This window comes from Aotus nancymaae, unplaced genomic scaffold, assembly GCF_030222135.1.
Source record: "Aotus nancymaae isolate 86718 unplaced genomic scaffold, 86718_ANA_hifiasm-v0.15.2.pri h1tg000040l, whole genome shotgun sequence".
Lineage (NCBI taxonomy): Eukaryota > Metazoa > Chordata > Mammalia > Primates > Aotidae > Aotus > Aotus nancymaae.
The window spans coordinates 127,048,338-127,069,724 of record NW_026988454.1 but is presented as its reverse complement, the minus strand read 5'-3'; the positions used below and the strand labels follow the sequence as shown (position 1 = coordinate 127,069,724).

The 21,387-nt window shown below is 46.6% G+C and overlaps 2 protein-coding genes and 1 non-coding gene across 5 annotated transcripts in view; 1 reads left to right on the top strand and 2 right to left on the bottom strand.

Annotated features, from left to right (window-relative positions):
* The first annotated feature begins 206 nt into the window (after positions 1–206).
* Positions 207–21,387, top strand: part of PPARD (peroxisome proliferator activated receptor delta) — an 84,984-nt gene continuing 63,803 nt past the window's right edge. Inside the window, exons 1-3 of one of the 3 annotated variants that reach the window (XM_064361132.1) lie at positions 213–329; positions 4,433–4,516; positions 11,787–11,900. The gene's annotated coding sequence lies outside the window, so the exon portion shown is untranslated. Of the gene's footprint in view, positions 330–4,432; positions 4,517–11,786; positions 11,901–21,387 lie in introns of all 3 variants that reach the window. The other 2 variants (XM_012461614.2, XM_064361133.1) reach the window with 2 other exon arrangements.
* Positions 8,034–8,166, bottom strand: LOC135268566 (small nucleolar RNA SNORA16B/SNORA16A family). Its single transcript, XR_010336870.1, has one exon. It is a non-coding gene; the product is annotated as a small nucleolar RNA SNORA16B/SNORA16A family (small nucleolar RNA).
* LOC135268388 (small ribosomal subunit protein eS27-like) lies at positions 9,079–9,384 on the bottom strand. The gene has a single exon (XM_064361134.1). It carries the CDS (start codon positions 9,382–9,384, stop codon positions 9,133–9,135), a length of 252 nt encoding a protein of 83 aa, XP_064217204.1. The 3' UTR covers positions 9,079–9,132.

Below are 21,387 nucleotides of genomic sequence, written 5' to 3'. Positions count from 1 at the left end.
TCCTCCCTTACCTGCTGTGCCGCATCCCGCACCAGAGGGCGCCGCAGGCGGGCCCGGGACAGCGTGCGGTGGGCGGAGAGGCAGAATCAGGGGAGCCTCCAGAAGGCGCGGTGATTGGTCGCCGCCGGGCGGAAGGGGGCGTGGGGAGGGAAGGGCCGAGCTGCGCGGTGACGTAGCTCTGGCGGGGGCGGGGCCGGGGCCGGGCCGCGGAGCGTGTGACGCTGCGGCCGCCGCGGAGCTGGGGATTAATGGGAAAAGTTTTGGCAGGAGCGGAAGGATTCTGCGGAGCTTGCGAGACAGCAGCGGTGGCGCCGTAGGCAGCGGGACAGGTCAGTCCGAGTCGGGGGAAGCGGGCAGGCAAGCGGCGGAGGGAAGCGGCGGGCCCAGGCCGAGGCGGCCCCCAGGTCTAGAGCGCAAGGCCCCGCGGCGGGGAGCGGGGTGCGGGGTGCGGGGAGCGGCCAGGGTCCGCGAACAGCGTCGCGGCGGCTTCCAGGTGCTCCGGCCCGGTCCGGTCAGCGGTCGTGCGTTGCAGTGCAGGCGCCCCGCCGCCCCTGCGCCCCCGCCCTTGGACCCCCATAGCTGCTTGAGTGAGTACGAAACACTGGCCTCCGTCCACTCGACTCTGTGCCCCCTCTTGGGCCTCGTGGCCCCGTCTCCTCCTACTTATGAGAACCCCGTCAGGCCCGGGGGGCCTCTCCCACTTTCCTCCCCTGTCTCTGACCACTTACTTCACCCCTTTCTGGTGTCCCCTAATCTATTGCCCTATCTAGGGTCTTCCTGGGGATCTTTTACTCTGTACCCCTTGTCTCCTGCCTTCATCCTCCCATCCTTGCTTTCCTTCCGCATCCCTGTCCTCTTCTTATTCTGTGTCCTAATCCCTCCTAGTATTATGGATCCCCATCCTCTTCCCCAGGGTGTTATTAGACTTTTTCCAACTCCGTGCCTGCAGTCCCTGTCTCCCTAAGCCTCTCTTACCTTGGCTCCCTGAGAGGGCCTGTTTTTGCTCCTCTTTCCGATTTCCTTCATATTAGCTCTGTCCCCTGCATTCCTGTCGTCCACCTTCTTTTCCCTCCCTGTTCCTTTCCTCAGCTTCTGGGAGAAGCGTTAGCTTTCACTTGACTCTGCTTTCACTTGACCTGCAGTTGACATACCCATGGGGTGGGGTGAAGGTGTTCAGATCTTGATCGAATTAAGAGGCTGATTGACTAAAGGAAATAACAGATATATCTGTGTGGGAGAATTTACTTGGGTGTTGCGTCAGAGGTGATGTCCAGTTTGTAGGCCATTCTTCTCATCTCAGCTTTAATACTTCCCCTTTATGGGCCTGTTGACTTCCAGGAACCCTTGGGAAGAGACAGCGCTGAGTTGGATGTGTGCCACGGGTAGCTGGAGGCTTTGTCCAGTTCTTCTCCCCTTCCAGGAATCAGGGTTTTGTGTCTTTCCACTCTGGATGTATGGAATACATTTATACCATGATACCCCAGCCTCTCTCTGCCCTCACTCCCACCCTCCACCCTGTGCTCCATCCCAAAAGGCTAAGAGAATTCTTCAAAGCTGTGCTCCAGAAAATGTTTGTGGTCCTCAACCTTTTTCCTTTGTACTGGCTCCCGAACTTTTTTTCCCCTGTTTGAGTTTTGAAATAGATTGCTGGCCTGATAGCCCTGGGGCTGGCGAGCATCTGTCCCTTTTATTATTGGTGGCTTGAAACGGCTGCTGATTTTCTCTCATATCTCTGACAATCTTTGACCAACTGAATGTGCCTCTGATGTTGGTCACTGAACATGTTCTCCTGGAGTCTCTTCTCCCTCTTTTTTCTTTATTCTTTTCTGAATCTAGGGAATCCAAATTCTCCCTGTTTTTTTTCCCTGGGAGCTTAATTTCCTCTGTATCCAAGAGGAAGGGCAACCCCAAAGTTCTGTTCTCTTTGCCCAGGCATAGTATGAGGTATCAAATTGAGAACTACCTGGGAAGGTTGTGGGACTGCAGTAGTTAGACCTTGTCAGGAACCTGACCAGGCACATCTGCTTCCAGTCACGTAGATCATCTTCTCTGGGACTCGAGAGCCCACCACCTTCCTGGTGTGTCTGGATGTTTAAACTTACCAAGCAGAAAATTCTCTTCATATCCTTCAGTTTGAGCTCCTTTATTTGGCGTTGGTCCTCTAAAGAAATCTTGGAGAAATAATATATTCTTTGTTAAGTCTTCAAGAAATAACATATCCTTTGTTTCACTGGGTAACATACCCAATCTGATCTTGGAGCATTCTGAAAGTGTGACCCACTCTCACGTTTAGAAATGAAGGCTCATCGTTTCACCTGGCTCCAGGTTTCTAGGACTTCTCTTTTGAGGATTGTGCTGTCTGTCTTTGAGCCCAGATTGGACACAGGAGTTGGCAACCTTCAGGAGCTGTGATGGAGAGCCAAAGGAACCAGCTTGACCAGACTTTAACGTTTTGTAATCCTCTTGTGCGCTGTTTTCTGTGAAAGCAATAGGATTGTGGATGACCTTTCGTTGAGCCAGTCCCCCCTCCACTGACCCCAAGACCCCCTTTGCAGCACTTGCAAGGATTTGGGCAGACTGGACCAGAGGGTTTCCTTGTTCCTATGAATAGCATCTCTCCGGGGTTTTAGTGGATCATTCTAAAGAGGTTGTGGTAAAGTGTTGGGGGCAGATTTTTAGTCTAGTCTCTGGCTCCCAAGAAGGACCCCTTCTTACTCTTGAGCAGTTTGTTACTCCTGTCTGCACTTACCCCTTAGTAGGGCTCTCTGCTGTGGTGGCAGGTAGAGGTTTGAGAACAGGTCAAGTCCAGTCCTTGTGGAGCAGCTTGGGCACCAGCAGCCTAGCTGGAAAGCTTCTTGCAGTTTGTTCACTCTGTCATTTTCTGAAAAGGTAGTTGTGATTGTCAATTACCAAATTCCTTCCCATTCAGTGATTTTTTGCAGAGCCTGGGTCTAGATCGTTTTTCTTTATTTTCTGACACAACGTTTTGTTCTGTTGCCCAGGCTGGAGTGCAGTGGCACTATCATAGTACACTGTAACCTCGAACTCCTGGACTCAAGGGATCTTCTTACCTCAACCTCCAGAGTAGCTGGGACTACAGGTGCATACCACCACACTCATTGAATTAAAAAAATTTTTTTTTTTTTGTAAAGACAGGCTCTCACAATGTCTGGAACTCCTAGCCTCCAGCAGTCCTCCCCACCTTGGCGTCCCAGAGCACTGAGATGACACCGATTGCCAGTTTGGCTGCCTTTCTCCTTGCCTCTTTGCCACTGCCTTCTTGTATAACATATGCCTCAACACATTCAGGAAGAATTGCTCCTACTCAGTCTTTCAACCCCATCTGTGGTCCTTTCAGCCCCTTCCCTTAGGGCCTGGTAAGAGGATAGCCAGTGTAGGGCACTGGCCTGGGAAGCCATTAGGCCTCTGCTTTGGGCCTACAGCTGTCCTGACTGTTGTGCAAGCTGTCTTCAGGGCCTGCAGATCCTGGCACATCCTGGGATAGTGCAGCTTCTCTCTCTCAGGAGTTGGACCTGTCACATCTAAGGGCTTCAGCTGTATCCTGTCCCTGGGGCCCACCTCCCTGGGTGCCCCCTGCAGGCTGGAAAGCTGAACAGTGGTGCCTTCCTCCCGTGCCTCTGGAGGGCCTGGAAATTGCAGGACCCAGCTCCACTGTCCAGCATTGCCCTCGCTGGAAACATCTTCTTGTTCCTCCCTACCCAGGTATCTGTGGGCTTTGTCCGTTCTGCCAGGCCCTTGCCTATATGATATCAGAAGCCTGTGCCTGATGCCATTGTCTATGCCATGTGGTCCTGGATTACCTAATGGCTGCTTCTTGGAGACAGTTTGACGTCCCTGAGCATTTTTCTCTGCCTTTGGAGCCAGGAGGAGGAGCTGCTTGCAACAGCTGAATTCCAGGGTGTCAGAGGAGAGCTTCAGCTTGCCTTGAGCCTGGCAGGGAGAACATGGCCCCTTGTATCAGGTTTCAGACATGTGGGTCTTCTTCCTTGGCAGATGGCTCCTAGCCTTCATAACTCAGCAGGCTGGTGACTAGGATGTGACTCCAGTTCAGTCTCCAGGGGCTTTGGTGAAGGAATCAACCATGACTCAGGACATCTTCGTTTATGAGCTGCTACCCATAGCGGGTATTGGGCACCAGCTCCTTTCTTACCTTGCCTGCTCCTTCTGCCCAACCTGACAAAATCAGCAAAGCCAGTGTCTGCTTACTTGAGAGTGAGCAGACTCCTTCCAGGACTGGGGAAATATTTGCTGACTCAGGCTCAGAATCACATCTCAGGGTGGTGTGTAAGGGACAGACAAGGAGCCAGATTACCTTGGGAGCACTCTTTGAGTTACAGTGTTTATATTAGAGTTGCTTTTAGGGCCCCTGGCACCTCTCAGCTAAAGCTGATTTTTTTTTTCGGTCCTGCAGTGTTGTACAGTGTTTTGGGCATGCATATGATGCTCACACAGTGGCTTCTGCTCACCGACAGATGAAGACAGATGCACCAATGAGGTAATCCCATTTTCTTTACTCAGGGGTCTCTGACCATCGGCTAACACGCGGTCCAGATTTAAGATCCTGACCTCGTAGATGAAATAATTGCACTAGAGCTAAGTCACAGATTGCAGGTTCCTATCACAGCATCTGGTACCAGTTGCTTATGCAAAGTCTAGGCATTTATTAAGTAATTATCAAATGTCTATGGCTTACATAGTTTTTTCAGGAGCATGGAGATTCCCACCTTTGCGCCCATTAAAAGATAAACTCCACAGGGCAGGGACTTATTCTGCTGCCTGTTGTGTCTAGGAAAGTGCCTGGCACAGAGGAGATACTGAATAAATATTTGTTGGATGAACAAATGAACGGACTTTTGTCTTTGCCTACATGTCTACCTAGGGTGCCAGGCCGCTAAGATGGTGTCCATCATTCTCTCTTATTTAGGGAACAAATACATATACATACATACATACATACATACGTGTGTGTGTGTGTGTGTGTGTGTATAAGGATGATTTAAATTAGATGTCTTTTTTTTTTTTTTGAGATGGAGTTTTGCTCTTGTCCAGGCTGGAGTGCAGTGGCACAATCTTGGCTCACTGCAACCTCTGCCTTCCAGTTCAAGTGCTTCTCCTGCCTCAGCCTCCCGAGTAGCTGGGATTGCAGGCATGCGCCACTACACCCGGCTAATTTTTGTATTTTTAGTAGAGACAGAATTTCACCATGTTAGCCAGACTGGTCTCAAACTCCTGATATCAGATAATCCATCCGCCTCTGCCTCCCAGAGTTCTGGGATTATACTGTGAGCCACTGTGCCCAGCGGGAACAAATATTTTTGAGTGCCAATTATGTGCTAGGCACTTTGGGAAATGATAATAGTAAAAAACAGATCCAGTCTCTGCTCTGCCTTATGGGTCTGTGGTTTGCTGGTATATATGAGAGCTGGCCATAGTACACAGAATTGTTTCTTCCATCTCTGCAGGAGTAGGAGGTTCTCACTAAGAGTCTGAACAATGCTCTGAGTTTCCCATTGCTGTTTCCATGTTCTCAGGATGCCTGGCAGATTTTATAAACTCTCAGAAGTGGAGCTCCAGGGAATACAATGTTCATTGTCCTATTTGGAAGGCGGGGTTGTTGTGGGTCCCTGCTGGGGGCCAGGGGAAATGTGGGCCTCCTGTCTGATTTGTTTTAATCTCTGAAGTTCAGTGGTTCCAGTAGCTGTCTGTGGGCTTCACTTCCCCTTTTCTGCCTTTAACACCCTGCAGGTTTTCCTGTTGTCAAACAGGGTGGTGAGTCCCTGTGTCTCTCTGTCCATGTGGGTCAGGTTGTTTGTGGATCTTTCAGGAAGATCCTGGGGTTGCGGGGGGCCCTCCTGCTCTCAAACCCATACCAAGTGCTTTCCTCTGAAGGGAATGTGAGGGAGGAAGAAGGGAGAAGTTTCAGAGGCTTCTGAGGTTCCCCAAAAGGGAAGAGGTCGAATTACCCCCTCAGCAGGGAGAGCTACTGAGTTGAATTGATTTGCTTTGTCATTTGATTTAGCAGTAGCTAGGCCCTGTGGCAGCAATTGTATATGCATTTCTGGGGGTCGTTTGTCCAGTTCATCCCTGAGCCTTGAGCTCCCAGGTGCAGGTAGGAGCATTTTGTCTCTCCTCTCCTTCCCTTCCTTCCCCTCCCCTCCCCCCCTCCGCTTTTCTCTTTTTTCTGTTCTCTTCTTTCTTTTCTCTTTATTTTCTTTCTTTCTTTCTTGATGGGGTATTGCTATATTACCTAGGGCCAGGGGTGTGTCCACTCTTGCCGTTTCTGGGCCACATCGGAAGAATTATTATTATCTTGGGCTACACATAAAATACACTAACAATAGCTGATGAGCTAAAAATAAAAATCACAAAATAATCTCATGTTTTAAGAAAGTTTACATATTTGTGTTGGGCTGCATTCAAAGCTGTCCTGGGCTGCATGTGGTCCATGGGTTGTGGGTTAGATAAGCTTGGCCTAGGCAGTCCTCTCACCACAGCCTCCTAGGTAGCTGGGACTACAGGTGAACACCACCATGCCTGGCTATTTTTTTTTTTTTAATTTAATGGGTATATAGTATACCCATTATATATTTATGAGGTACATGAGATGGTTTTGTTCTTTGTTGTTTTTTGTTTGTTTGTTTTCGAGACACAGATTCACTCTGTCACCCAGGCTGGAGTGCAGTGGCATGATCTCAGCTCACTGCAACTTCTGCCTCCTGGGTTCAAGCCATTGTCATGCCTTAGCCTCCTGAGTAGCTGGGATTACAGGTGCGTGCCACTATGCCTGGCTAATTTTTGTATTATTTAGAGATGGAGTTTCACCACATTGCCCAGGCTGGTCTCAAACTCCTGACTTTAGGTGATCCATCCACTTTGGCCTCCCAAAGTGTTGGGATTACAGGCGTGAGCCACTGTGCCCAGTCGAGATGTTTTGATATAGGCATGCAGTGTGAAATAAGCACATTCTAAAGAATGGTGTTTCCATCCCCTCAAGCATTTATCCATTGAGTTGCAAACAATCCACTTACACTCTTTAAGTTATTTAAAAATATAGAGTTATTATTGACTGTAGTCACCCTGTTGTGCTATCAAATAGTAGGTCTTATTTCTATATATTTTTTGTACCCATTAACCATCTGCACCTCACCCTGCAGCTCCTCACTACCCTTCCCAGCCTTTGGTAACCATCCTTCTACCCTCTATGTCCATGAGTTCTATTGTTTTGATTTTCATATCCCACAAATAAGTGAGAACATGCGATGTTTGTCTTTCTGTTCCTGCCTTATTTCATTTAGCATAATGACCTTCAGTTTCATCCATGTTGTTGCAGATGACTGGATCTCATCCTTTTTTATAGCTGAATAGTACTCCATTGTGTATATGTACTACATATTCATCTGTTGATGACATTCAGGTCACTTCCAAATCTTAGCTATTGTAAACAGTGCTGCAACAAACATAGGAGAGCAGATATCTGCAGTATACTGATTCCCTTTCTTTTGAGTATATACTCTGCAATGGGATTGCTGGATCATATGGTAGCTCAATTTTTAGTTATTTTGAGGAACCTCCAAACTGTTCTCCATAGTGGTTGTACTAATTTATATTCCCATCAGCAGTGTGCAAAGGGTTTCCTTTTCTCCACATTGTTACTAGAATTTATTGCCTGTCTTTTGCATATAAGCCATTTAAAATTTATTTATTTAGAGATAGCATCTTACTCTGTCACCCAGGCTGGAGTGCAGTGGCACGATCTTGGCTCACTGCAACCTCTGCCTCCTGGGTTCAAGTGATTCTTGTGCCCCAGTCTCCTGAGTAGCTGGGATTATAGGCATATGCCCTCACACCCAGCTAATTTTTGTATTTTTAGTAGAGCCGGGGTTTCACCATGTTAGCCAGGCTGGCCTCAAACTTGTGATCTGCCTGCTTTGGCCTTCCAAAGTGCTGGGATTACAGGTATGAGCCATTGCACCGTGCCTGGCTTATTTATTTTATTTTTTATTTTATAATGGAACTCTGTTTTCCCTGAGTGTTGCAGATAAGTTACAACAAACAGAATGACAAACATCAAGGAAAACTGTCACTCGGCTCCTTTTTCACCATAGCAGCTATGTGGAAGCTGCTGCAGCTTCAATAAGTGCCACTGATATAAGCTATTTTAACTGGGGTGAGATGATATCTCATTGTAGTGTTTTTTTTGTTTTTTTGAGGTGGAGTCTTGCTTTGTTGCCCAGGCTGGAGTGCAGTGGCACGATCTTGGCTCACTGCAACCTCTGCCTACCAGATTCAAGCAATTCTCCTGCCTCAGCCTCCCAAGTAGCTGGGACTACAGGTGCCCGCCACCATGCCTGGCTAATTTTTGCATTTTTAGTAGAGATGGGGTTTTCCCATGTTGGCCAGGCTGGTCTCGAACTCCTGACTTGAGGTGATCCACTTGCCTCAGCCTCCCAAAGTGCTGGGATTACAGGCGTGAGCCACCATACCCAGCCTCATTGTAGATTTGATTTCCATTTTTCTGATGATCAGTGATACTGAGCACCTTTACATATGCCTGCTTGCCATTTGTATGTGTGTGTTTTTTTTTTTTTTTGAGACAGAGTCTTGCCCTTGTCACCTAGGCTGAAGTGCAATGGCACAGTCTAGGCTCACTGCAACCTCTGCCTCCTGGATTCAAGCAATTCTTCTGCCTCAGTCTCCTGAGCAGCTGGGATTACAGGTGCCTGCCACCACGCCTGGCTAATTTTTGTATTTTTAGTAGAGACAAGGTTTTGCCATGTTGGCCAGTCTGGTCTTGAACTCCTGACCTTGTGATCTACCCACCTCGGCCTCCCAAAGTGTTGGGATTACAGGCATGAGTCACCGCAACTGGCCTATATGTCTTTTTTTTTGAGACAGAGCCTTGCTCTGTTACCCAGGCTGGAGTGCAGTGGCTCGATTTCCGCTCACTGCAACCTCCACCTCTCGGGTTCAAGCAGTTCTCCTGCCTCAGCCCTCCTGAGTAGCTGGGATTATAAGTGTACCCTACCACACCCAGCTAATTTTTGTATATATTTTTTAATCCAAAATGTGTTTATTGAGATGGTTTCCCACTCATCTTGATGCAGAGTGCTTTTAGTGCTGCTTCCTCCTGAAAGAACATCCTTCTGTAAGCCTTGCTTTTCCTTCTGTAGGCTGCCAGAGGACAGTGGAGCAGCCAACACGCAAAACTACCGTTTGTGCATGGCTAAAGACCGTGGTGATTTTATAGCATCCTGGGCATTTCACATCCGTGAAGTAGGAATTGGGGCTCTGCACCAGGCGTTTCTTCTTGTGTTTCCTCTTCTCTTCTGGAGAGGGATGAAGGACATCCTTTGCGAGAGGCATGTTCTCATGGGTAGGTCATCCAATTTTTGTATTTTTAGTAGAGACGGGGTTTCACCATGTTGGTCAGGGTGGTCTCAAACTCCTGACCTCGTGATCCACCCACCTCGGCCTCCCAAAGTGCTGAGATTACAGGCATGAGCCGCAGTGCCTGGCCCTGTATGTCTTCTTTTGAGAAATGTCTATTACAATCTTTTGCTCATCCTTTGATCAGATTATTAGATTTTTTTCCTATAGAGTTGTTTGAACTCCTTATATATTCTTGTTATTAATATCTTGTCAGATGGGTAGTTTGCAAATATTTTCTCCCATCCTGTGGGTTGTCTCTTCACTATACGTTGATTGTTTCCTTTGCTGTGCAGAAGCTGTTTAACATGATGTGATCGCATTTGGCCATTTTTGCTTTGGTTGCCTGTGCTTGTGGGGTATTGCTCAAGAAACTTTTGCCCAGACCAGTGTCCTGGAGATTTTCTCCTATGTTTTCTTATAGTAGTTTCACAGTTTAAAGTGTTAGATTTAAGTATTTAGTTTATTTTGATTTGGTTTTTGTATATGGCAAGAGATAAGGGTCTAGTTTCATTCTTCTCCATATGAATATCCAGTTTTCCGAGCACCATTTATTGAAGAGACTGTCTTTTCCTCAGTGTATGTTCTTGGCACCTTTGTCAAAAGTGAGTTCACTGTAGGTGTGTGGATTTGTTTCTGGGTTCTCTGTTCCATCGGTCTATGCATCTGTTTTTTGTTTTTTTGTTTTGAGATGGAGTTTCACTTTTGTTGCCCAGGCTGAAGTGCAACGACGCGATCTCGGCTCACTGCAACCTCCACCTCCCGGGTTCAAGCAGTTCTTCTGTCTCAGCCTCCCAAGTAGCTGGGATTATAGGCACGTGCCACCACGCCCGGCTAATTTTTTTGTATTTTTAGTAGAGATAGGGTTTCACCATGTTGGTCAGGCTGGTCTCAAACTTCTGACCTCAGGTGATCTGCCCACTTCAACCTCCCAAAGTGCTGGGAATACAGGCATGAGCCACCACACCCAGCCTATGTGTCTTGTTTTCATGCCTGTATGATTCTCTTTTGGTTACTGTAGCTTTGTAGTATAATTTGAAGTCAAGTAATGTGATTCCTCTAGTTTCGTTCTTTTTGCTTAGGATAGCTTTAGCTATTGGTCTTTTGTGGTTCCACATAAATTTTAGGATTGTCTTTTCTGTTTCTATGAAGAATTTCATGGTATTTTGATTCTGGACTGCATTGAATGTATAGATTGCTTTGGGTAGTATGGACATTTTAACAATATTGATTCTTCCAGTCCATGAACATGGAATATCTTTCCATTTTTTGATGTCCTCTTTAATTTTTTTCATCAATGTTTTATAGTTTTCATTACAGAGATCTTTCACTTCTGTGGTTAATTTCTTTCTTTTTTCTTTCTTTTTTTGTTCTTTGCTGCATCTATACCAGGTTAAGTTAATTTCCAGGTAATCAATTTTGTGTGGCTATTGTAAATGGGGTTAATTTTAAAATTTCTCTTTCACATTGTTCACTGTTGGCATGTAAAAATGCTACTGATTTTATTATTGTTGTTGAGACAGAGATGTTAGATGGTGTCTGGTACAGAGATGTTAGATGGTGTCTGTTTCTGTCTCCCAGTCTGGAGTACAGTGGCGCAATTATAGCTTGGCAACCTCTGCCTCCCCGGGAGCTGGCACTGCAGGTGTGCACCACCATGCCTGGCTAATTTTTTTTTAGTTTTTAGTAGAGGAGTTTTGCCATGTTGGCCAGGCTGGTCTCTAACTCCTGGCCTCAAGCAATCTGCCTGCTTCGGCCTCCCAAATTGCTGGGGTTACAGGCATGAGGCACTACGCCCAGCCTTGCTACTAATGTTTGTATGTTGATTTTGTATCCTGCAACTTTACTGATTCTGTTTATCAGTTCTAATAGTTTTCTTGTGGAGTCTTTAGTTTATTCTTTTTTTAAGACGGAGTATTGCAATGTCACCCAGGCTGGAGTGCAGTGGCGTGATCTCCACTCACTGCAGCCTCCGCCTCTCAGGTTCAAGCGTTTGTCCTGCCTCAGCCTCCTGAGTAGCTGGGATTACAGGCGCCTGCCACCATGCCTGGCTAATTTTTTGTATTTTTAGTAGAGACAGGGTTTCACTATATTGACCAGGCTGGTCTTGAACTCCTGACCTCCTGATCCACCCGCCTCAGCTTCCCAAAGTGCTGGGATTACAGGTGTGAGCCACCACACCCAGCCAGTTTTTTCCAAATATAATATATTATCTGCAAACAAGGATAATTTGACTTCTTCCTTTCCAGTTTGGGTGCCCTTAATATCTTTCTCTTATCTGATTCCTCTAGCTAGGACTTCCTGCCTGGCTCATTAAAAAATTTTTTTTTCTTTTTTAGAGCTAAGACCTTGCTCTGTTGCCCAGGCTGGTCTCAAACTCCTGCCTCAAGCCATCTTCCTGCCTCAGCCTCCTGAGTAGCTGGAGAAGTTTTCTTTCTTAGTTTCTGGCAAAGGTGAGCTTGTAACTTTATCATATTTTTTAGTGTTAATCTCAAAAAGCTATCGTTGTTAACATTTTAGTCTTTCTCACCTGAGGTACTTAACTTTATTTTATTTTAATTATTTATTTATTTATTTTTTTTGAGACGGAGTTTCGCTCATTACCCAGGCTGGAGTGCAATGGCGCAATCTCGGCTCACCGCAACCTCCGCCTCCTGGGTTCAGGCAATTCTCCTGCCTCAGCCTCCTGAGTAGCCGGGATTACAGGCACACGCCACCATGCCCAGCTAATTTTTTGTATTTTTAGTAGAGACGGGGTTTCACCATGTTGACCAGGATGGTCTCGATCTCTTGACCTCGTGATCCACCCGCCTTGGCCTCCCAAAGTGCTGGGATTACAGGCGTGAACCACCGCACCCGGCCTTATTTTATTTTTTTTGAGACAGAGTCTCACTCTGTTGCCCAGGCTGGAGTGCAGTGGCATGATCTCAGCTCACTGCAACCTCCACCTCCCAGGTTCAAGCGATTCTCCTGCCTCAGCCTCGTGTGTAGCTGGGATTATAAGCATCTGCCTTGGCTAATTTTTTGTATTTTTAGTAGAGACAGGGTTTCACCATGTTAGCTAGGATGGTTTCGATCTCCTGACCTTGTGATCTGCCTGCCTCAGCCTCCCAAAGTGCTGGGATTACAGGCGTGAGCCACTGAGCCCAGCCCTCCTGAGGCACTTTTATGGACCACATCTTGTGACAGGTGTTTCACACATTCAGGCGTGATCCTTGGCTGCCCCCACCCCCAGGGGTGGGGAACTTAACTGGAATAAGAAGAATATGCATAAAAAATATTTTTTAAATGTTAGAGAACTGGTGAATACTAAGCACATGGTGCTGTACAAGGACACACATTTAGAGGAGCAAGTCATCACTGAAGGCTGGCTTTGTCCCTGAAAAAACTGAGTCTGAGATTGGGCTTGGAAAGAAAGGTGGCTTAATTTGAAGTCAACTTTAGAATATTGTAAAACAGCATTCTCAAACTTTTTGGCCTCAAGATCCCTTTAGATTCTTAAAAATTATTGGAAACCCCAAGGGCTTATGTTTACCATGTTAGAAATTAAAACAGGCAGGGCGTGGTGGCTCACACCTGTAATCCTAGCACTTTGGGAGGCCGAGCCTGGTGGATCACTTGAGTTTAGGAGTTCGAGATCAGCCTGAGCAACATGGTGAGATCTGCCTGTACAAAAAATATACAAATTTGCTGGATGTGGTGGCACGCACCTGTAATCCCAGCTACTCAGGAAACTGAAGTGGGAGGATTGCTGGAACCTGGGAGGCGGAGGCTGCAGTGAGCCAAGATCGCACCACTGCACTTAGCCTGGGCAACAGAGTGAGACCCTGTCTCAAAAAGAAAAAAAAAAGGAAGAAATTAAAACAGAGGAATTTTTTAAAGTTACTAATTTTTTCTTTTCTATTGAAATCAGTGTCATAAGTAAAAAGATTACTGATTTTTAAGAATCATTTAATATAATAAATGCACTACATGCCATCATAAATGACTTTTTAATGAAAAATAACTGTTTTTCAAAACAAAAGAATGATTGAGGGGAGTGATGATGTTTTACATTTTTGCCAGTCTTTTTTTTTTTTTTTTGTGCCTGGTTTAATAAAAGACAGCTGAATTCTTACATCTGCTTCTAGATTCAATCTCTTGTGGTATGTTGTTTTGTTTGAAAGATATGACAGAAAATCTGGCCTCACATAGATATGTGGTTGAGGAAGGGAGGAGTATTTTAATAGCCTTTGCAGATCATGTGGGTATTCTTCTTTTCTTCTTTGTTGAGTATAGCATAGTATAGTGTAGTAATCAAAGGTTAATTGCAATATGGAGTTTGAAACCTTACCAGTAGACTTTTCATACTTTCTGCCATTAAAATCAATTTGTCTGTCTTGCACTTTGAATGGATCTTTTACTTTGAATTGGTTATTGGGAAATATTATTTCACTGAGTTATGTAGATCTTCCAAATGTTGACACATTTTATTTTACATTGTCAAAAAACCATATTCATTAGTAGCACCACTGATCTCATTTTAAAAAGTCTTTAAGTGTTGGGAAGCTGTCAGGCTCACAGTGGCCAATACATGTTTTCTAAATTTGAGTTTTCTCTTGAAAGCTTGATTTTTACCATTGGTAACATACTGTTGGTTCTTTTGTTCGATTTTATTTGAGATAGGGTCTCCCTCAGTCACCCAGGCTGGAGTACAGTGGTGCAATCATAGCTCACTTGCATCCTTCAATTTCTGGGCTCAAGCAGTCCTCCTTCCTCAGCCTCCAGAGTAGCTGGGACTACAGGTATGTGCCAGCACGCCCAACTCTTTTTAAAATTGTTTGTAAAGATGGGGTCTTGCAATCTTGCTACATTGACCAGGCTGATCTTGAATACCTGGCCTCAAATGATCTATCTGCCTCAGCCTCCCAAAGGCTGGAATTACAGGCATGAGCTGCCACACTCAGCCTTTTTTTTCCCCCCTGAGACTGGGTCTCACTCTGCTGCCCATCTTTTTAAAATTGTTTGTAAAGATGGGGTCTTGCAATCTTGCTACATTGACCAGGCTGATCTTGAATACCTGGCCTCAAATGATCTATCTGCCTCAGCCTCCCAAAGGCTGGAATTACAGGCATGAGCTGCCACATTCAGCCTTTTTTTTTCCCCCCTGAGACTGGGTCTCACTCTGCTGCCCAGGCTAGAGTGCAGTGGCAAATTCTTGGCTCACTGTAGCCTTGACTTCTGGCCTCAAGTGATCCTCCCACCTCAGCCTTCCAAGTAGCTAGGACTACATGCATGCACCATCATGCCCACCTCATTTTTTAACTTTTTGTGGAGATCAGATCTCCCTGTGTTGCCCAGGCTGGTCTCAAACTCCTGAGCTTGAGCCATTCTCCTGCCTTGTCCTCCCAAGGTGCTGGGATTAAAGGCATGAGCCACTGTGCCTGGCCAGTTCTTTTTTTTTTTTTTTGAGACAGAGTCTCGCTCTGTCGCCCAGGCTGGAGTGCAGTGGTGTGATCTCAGCTAACTGTAACCTCCGCCTCCCAGGTTCAAGCAAGTCTCCTGCCTCAGCCTCCTGAGTAGCTAGAACTATAGGTGTGTACCACCATGCCCAGATAATTTTTGTATTTTTAAAATTAGAGATGAGGTTTCATCACGTTGGCTAGGCTGATCTTGAACTCTTGACCTCAAGTGATCTGCTCACTTTGGCCTCCTAAAGTCCTGGGATTACAGATGTGAGCCACTGCGCCTGCCAACTAGTTTTTTTTGAAGTAACAATCTCACTTCATCCATTTTCAAGAAAATGTCTGTCAAATAGCAAAGTCTAAATAATTATCATTTGCCTGTTAATCTTTCTAGTAAAAATGGTGTTTCATGAAATAAGTGTCTAGTTTAGCTTGCAACTCATTCACACAGTGCTTTTCCTATTTATTTATTTTATTTTTAAAAATTTTTATTTTTTTTAGACAGTGTCTCTCACTGTCACCTGGGCTAGAGTGCAGTGGTGCAGTCTTGGCTCACTGCAACCTCCACCTCCCAGGTTCAAGTGATTCTCCTGCCTCAGCCTCCCAAGTAGCTGAGATTACAGGTGCCTACCACCACTCCTGACATTTTTTATATTTTTAGTAGAGACAGGGTTTCACTATGTTGGCCAGGCTGGTCTCGAACACCTGACCTCATGATCCACCTGCCTTGGCCTCCCAAAACTGGGATTATAGGTGTGAGCCACCGCGCCCAGCTATTTACTTTTTTTTTTTAAGAGACAGGGTCTCATTCTGTCACCCAGGCTGGAGTGGAGTGGGGCGATCTCGGTGTACTGCAGGCTCAAACTCCTGGGTTCAAGGGATCCTCCTACTTCAGCCTCCCAAGTAGCAGGGACTACAGATGCACACCACCAGGCTGGCTAATTTTTAATATTTTTGTAGAGATGGGCCTTACTATGTTGAGGCTGATCTCAAATTCCTGACCTCAAGTGATCTTGAGGAGAATCACTCAAGCCCAGGAGGTTGAGGCTGCAGTGAACCATGTTTGCACCACTGTACTCCAGCCTGGGTGACAGAGTAAGACCCTGTCTCTAAAAGAAAAAGAAAAAGAGAAAAAAAAGTCCTGTCTTTCTTTTTTTTCTTATATAATTTTATTTTAATCGGGCAGCCCTCAGAATCATAGCAGATTCAGAGAGACTCCCCAAAAAAGTTCTGTCTTTCACGCCTAACTTCTACTCAGCCTCATCGTCACCTCAGCTACTCCCCTAAGAACATTACTAAGTTCTCCACAGCTAATGGCAACTCAGCTTGGAAAGAGTTCTCTTCTAGGAGGATGCTGAAGGGAGGCGCTCCAAGTAGTGTGGGAAAACCGCTTCATGCTTAAGTTCACTTCCATATCATGATACTAAAAGATACCTAACAGCTGATTTTTTTTTTTTTGAGATGGAGTCTTACTCTGCCTCCCAGGCTGGAGTGCAGTGGCGCGATCTCGGCTCACTGCAGCTTCTGCCTCCCGGGTTCAAGCGATTCTCCTGCTTCAGCCTCCTGAATGGCTGGGTTAATAGGCATGTACCACCATGCCCAGCTAGTTCTTGTATTTTTAGTCTCGAACTCCTGACCTCGTGATCCACCCGCCTTGGCCTCCCAAAGTGCTGGGATTATAGGCGTGAGCCACCTCGCAGAGTTCCTTGCCACGACTCCAGTGGAAGTACAAGCCAACTTTGCTGTCCAACCGGCAGCACTAGCCAAGCAGGCCGCCCTGCACTCTCTCCTCACAAACACATTGTTCTAGAGTTTGTCAGAATCCAGAGCTCTACTCATTACCTCCTTTTCAAAACAAGGAAGGCATGCTCTTCGTTTCCCTTAATTGCCTAAAACATCTCCATGTTTGTAGAGGCTGACTTTCTTTGCCTCCTAGTTCCTGTTTCTCTAGTATAGGATTTCTCAGGCCTAGCACTGTAAACATACTGGGCTGGATAATCATCTCTTGTGTGAGCTGTTTGTGCATTGTAGGATGTTGAGCAGCATCCCTGGCTTCTACACATCAAGTGCCAGTGATACTCTCCCCTCCCCTACTGTAAAACCCAAGAATGTCTGCAAACATTGCCAAATGTCCTCTAGGGGGCAAAATCACCCCTGACTGAGTCACTGCTCTATCATTTCTTCACTAAATCTTGCTATTCAGCTGGGTCCACTGGTGAACCTCACATCAATAAACCTGCTAAGAGGAGTATATTGTTCTTACATTAGAAGTTTACCCTCCTCAGTTACATCACTGGCCCTTGAGGGCTTTGGGGAGAAGTGATGGGAAATGGTTCACAATTAGCAGCATATTCCAACTAAGTAAGAAAGCATCTGATGTCCACACAACAGAGGAGAATGTCCACGGTGTACAGTTATCTTCTGGAACTGTTTCTCTTCATGTTTCTTAGGGTGTGCTTCTCCAAGTCATTTTTGGTCTGGATAGAAGCCACCTTCCCGTAGCATCCGGAGATGCCGTATAGACCAGGTCACAGCATGCAGATTGCCATTGACCTGCCCATTCCTAGTGTTTGACCTGGTGCTCATGGCACTCTGACCACATCAGCTTTCCTCTCCAAGCCCAGATGGATTCAGAATCCTCCACCCCAAGCAGCACTCATGAGAGGCAGAACTTATCTGCCATCCTGATCTAGGGCTTGTTCATGTGGTCCAGACCATTTCTTTGCAGCCCCCTCTCCTGTGTGAAAGCCTTTAGGAAAGTTCGGAGATCCTGATGGATTCCCCTCGACCCTCAGCAAGCACATCCTGAAATGTACTCCTCAGCAGTCCGTTGGGGGCTTCAGGCTGGAGAAGAGAAAACTGCTTTTCCCTTTCAAGGTGGTCCTCCAAGGGCCAGAATGCTCAGTTCCATAAAATGAACTCTCCATTGCCTGCTCTTTTTTTATTTTGAGACATAGTCTCGTTCTGTCCCCCAGGCTGGAGTGTAGTGGCGCAATCTTGGCTCACTGCAACCTCCGCCTCCCAGGTTCAAGCAATTCTCCTGCCTCAGCCTTCTGAGTAGCTGGGATTACAGGTGCGTGCCACTTCACCTGGCTGATTTTTGTATTTTTAATAGAGATGGGGTTTCACTATGTTGGCCAGGCTGGTCTCTAACTCCTGACCTCCAGTGATCCACTTGCCTTGGCCTCCCACAGTGCTAGGATTACAGGTGTGAGCCACTGCACCCGGCCTGCTGCCTACTTAAATACCAAATAGTTACAGTGAAAGAAAGACCCTGGCCTGGGGAGGCTGCCAGGGCTCCCAATCTAACACTTCTTTTATGTGGACCAGGGATCTGAACTGTGTTTCTTCCAAACTTTTGGAGCTTGCTTCCTTGGTGGTAAGGTAAATAGTGGCCTCCAAAATATACCCCTTTATAACTCCTGCAACATATGAATATTAGGTGACAAAATGGACTTTGCACATGTGATTAAGTTAAGGATCTTGAGATGAGGGGATTATCCTGAATTATCTGTGTGGACCCCTAAATGCAATCCCAAATGTCTTTATAAGGGGGAGCCAGAGAGAGAGATTGGATACAGGAAAAGGAGGCAATGTGACTACTTCAGCAAGATGCTACACTGCTGGCTTTGGAGGTGGAAGAGAAGGCCAAAAATGCAACGAATATAGCTTTGGAAGCTGGAAAAGGCAAGGAAACTGTTTTCCCCTAGAACCTCTGGAGGAAATGTGGTCTTGCCAACACATTCATTTTAGCCCAGTGAAACTAATTTTGGATTTCTGACCTCCAGAACTGTAAGAGAATAAATGTGTTTTGTTCTAAGTCACTAAGTTTGTGGTAATTTGTTACAGTGTAATAGGAAACTAATACAGTGCTCATCTGCCTCCAGGTACAGGTGGTGGCTTGGCTGATCCCTGTTCTTATTTTAAGGCATCCCTCTCATGGCACAAGGAGAGCATAGGCCCAGCCTTTTTCTGAACCAAATATTTGAAACAATCTGTACTTTGAGGGAAACTGTTGAGGAGTTCTTGGGCACAAGAGAGAAAGCCTCAGATGGTATCTGATCCTTGCTTTGGAACTCTCCCAGCACCTTCAATGATATCAGTAACAAAGAGTTCTTTCAGACCAGTGAGGATCTAGGATTATTAAATGTGATTCTAATTCCATCTTCCCCTCTCCTACTCCATTTATTCAACAGATGTTTATTGGGTACCTCTTATGTGCTAGGCACTGGGGATGAAGGGATAAATAAAGCAGATAAAAAATCTCCTGCTCTTATGGTAACTGAGGTGGGGGAAAGGGAGGGAGCCAGAGTTGACTCAACAGCATGTGAGATGGCTTCAGATGCACTATAGAAAACTAAGCAGGAAGCGGGTAGTGGCAGTTTCACGTAGACAGCCAGGGAAGGCCTCACCACCAAGGTGACATTTTAGCGGAAGGAGGAGGGTGAGCCATTGTGGGAAGAATCCCGCAGGCAGAGGGAAAGCAAGTTCCAAGGCCCTGCGGTAGAATACAGCTGAGGTGTTCGAGGCATAGAGAGGGGCCAGCATGGCTGGACAGAGGGAGAGAGGAGACTACGAGATGAAGTCAGAGACGCGATTGGTGGCCCCGAAGCACCATCACATCTTTTACTGTGCTTGGCCCTTTGCCCCTTCCTTCTCCTCTCCTCCCCCTCACACCACCTCACGAGTTTTAGGCCCATGTTCCTTGGTTCCTTTCCATGGGACATTTATCACGTCATACTTAGGGACTATCAGCAGGCAAACACAGTCATTTAAAAGTGTTAGAAGAGGGGAAAAGCAGTCTCCTCTTTCTGAATGATGGAAGCAGTTCCACGTCAGTGTTGGCATGGCACTGTGTACCTGGCAGTGCAGGCTGGCACTCACCACACAGTTCTTGGTGGTTTCTGGGACGCTCCCCTCCATGACCTTCCTCAGCCCACAAGGAAGTCCAGGCTTCTGGGCCCCCTGTTTCTTTCCATTCCACCCCTCTTGATCTCCCCAGTGCGGCTCCCACAGCTGACTTCTGTCCCCATCAGTGTCTAATCCCCTTTCCATGGCAGAGATGGTAGATAACCCAGTAACACTCTGAGTAGACTATGGCTCTCACACATTGAATGTGCCAGTCACTACGTATATCACTTTGTTTTATGCACACAGCAACCCTAAGAGGTAGGAATCATTGTACCCCTTTTAGAGATGAGGATACTGAGGCTCAGACTGGTTAGGAAAATTGCCTAAAGTTGCACAGCTAATGAATGGGAGAGCTGGGATTTGAACCCAAGTGATTAAAGCCCATGTCTTTGATTGCTACATAGCAGGGCTTTCTAGGAAGGATGGCTGGCTGGATCTAATTGTTCCAGTTTGGAAAGTACCTGCTTGACTGGCCAGACTGGTGTTGGCTTCAGAGAATAGCAGTCTCTTGTTGGTTACTGAGCAGAAACAAAATTTTAGCAGGCCTTGGGGCCTCCTGCAGAGTCTCATTCCAGGTCAGTGGACAGAGCAGGCCCTGAGAATGGTCATGCATACTGGCTCCCTGGATCTGCTCCAAGATAGTGAGCAGCCCCTAGAACCACAACACACTGACCGGCCAAGCTGTGGGCCCGGCATGTAAGGTGGGAGGAACTCCTAGGAGAAAAAAACAATCTCTGCTGTAAGTGATTAATCAGTGGCTTCAGTCTGGTGAAGTGAAAAAGGAAAGAGAATTTGGCCCAGATGTGCACATAGGGAGAGAAATAAGGGAGGGAAATTGCCTTTATTCAGGTTCTCCCTTAGGCCGGTCGTTACCCCACAAATAAACTCCCCTTCTTCCACACCAGCCTGCAAGAGGTGGGTATTGATATTCCCATTTTACAGACACAGTGTAGGATCAGAGAGGTTAAACAACTCGCCCAAGTCTTACAGCCAACAAGTGGTGGAATTGGAATTTGAGCCCTGTTCTTCTCAGCTCACTAGCTCTGCTGTTCTTGCTGATGTCACCTCAGCCAGGGCTCTCCAGGTATGTGCAAGTAGTTATGCAAGTGTGCATCCACAGGCTTGTGAGCAGAGGCTGAAAAAAAAATCAAGGCTCTTGGTACTTGCCTTCTCAACATGGGTGCTGCCCAAGCTAGCAGGACTCACTATGCCCAAACCAGCAGTGGCATCATCTTTTTCTCCTTTCTTGCACCTTGCCATCCCTGATTTATTTTTAGAGAGCCTTTTCTATTTCTGTTCCCATTTCTTGGCTTGGATGCAGGGACTGGGGTGCAGAGATGGCATTGGAAATCAGAAGAGTCAGGCATAGAAGGCATCTCACTGGTGGCCTTGGCTGGTCTCTGGGAACTGTGCCCATCTGCCTGCCCTGCTGGCTCCTCTTCAGGCCGCTGTAGGCCCCAGGGATCTTAGAGCTCGGGTAGCTAGAGGCTATGAGGGCAGTCGAGACAGAAACAGCCGCACTTCTCATTTCTTTGGCTTCTCAGAGGGGAATGAGCTTCCTCCTGGGACAGAGCAGGGAGTAGCA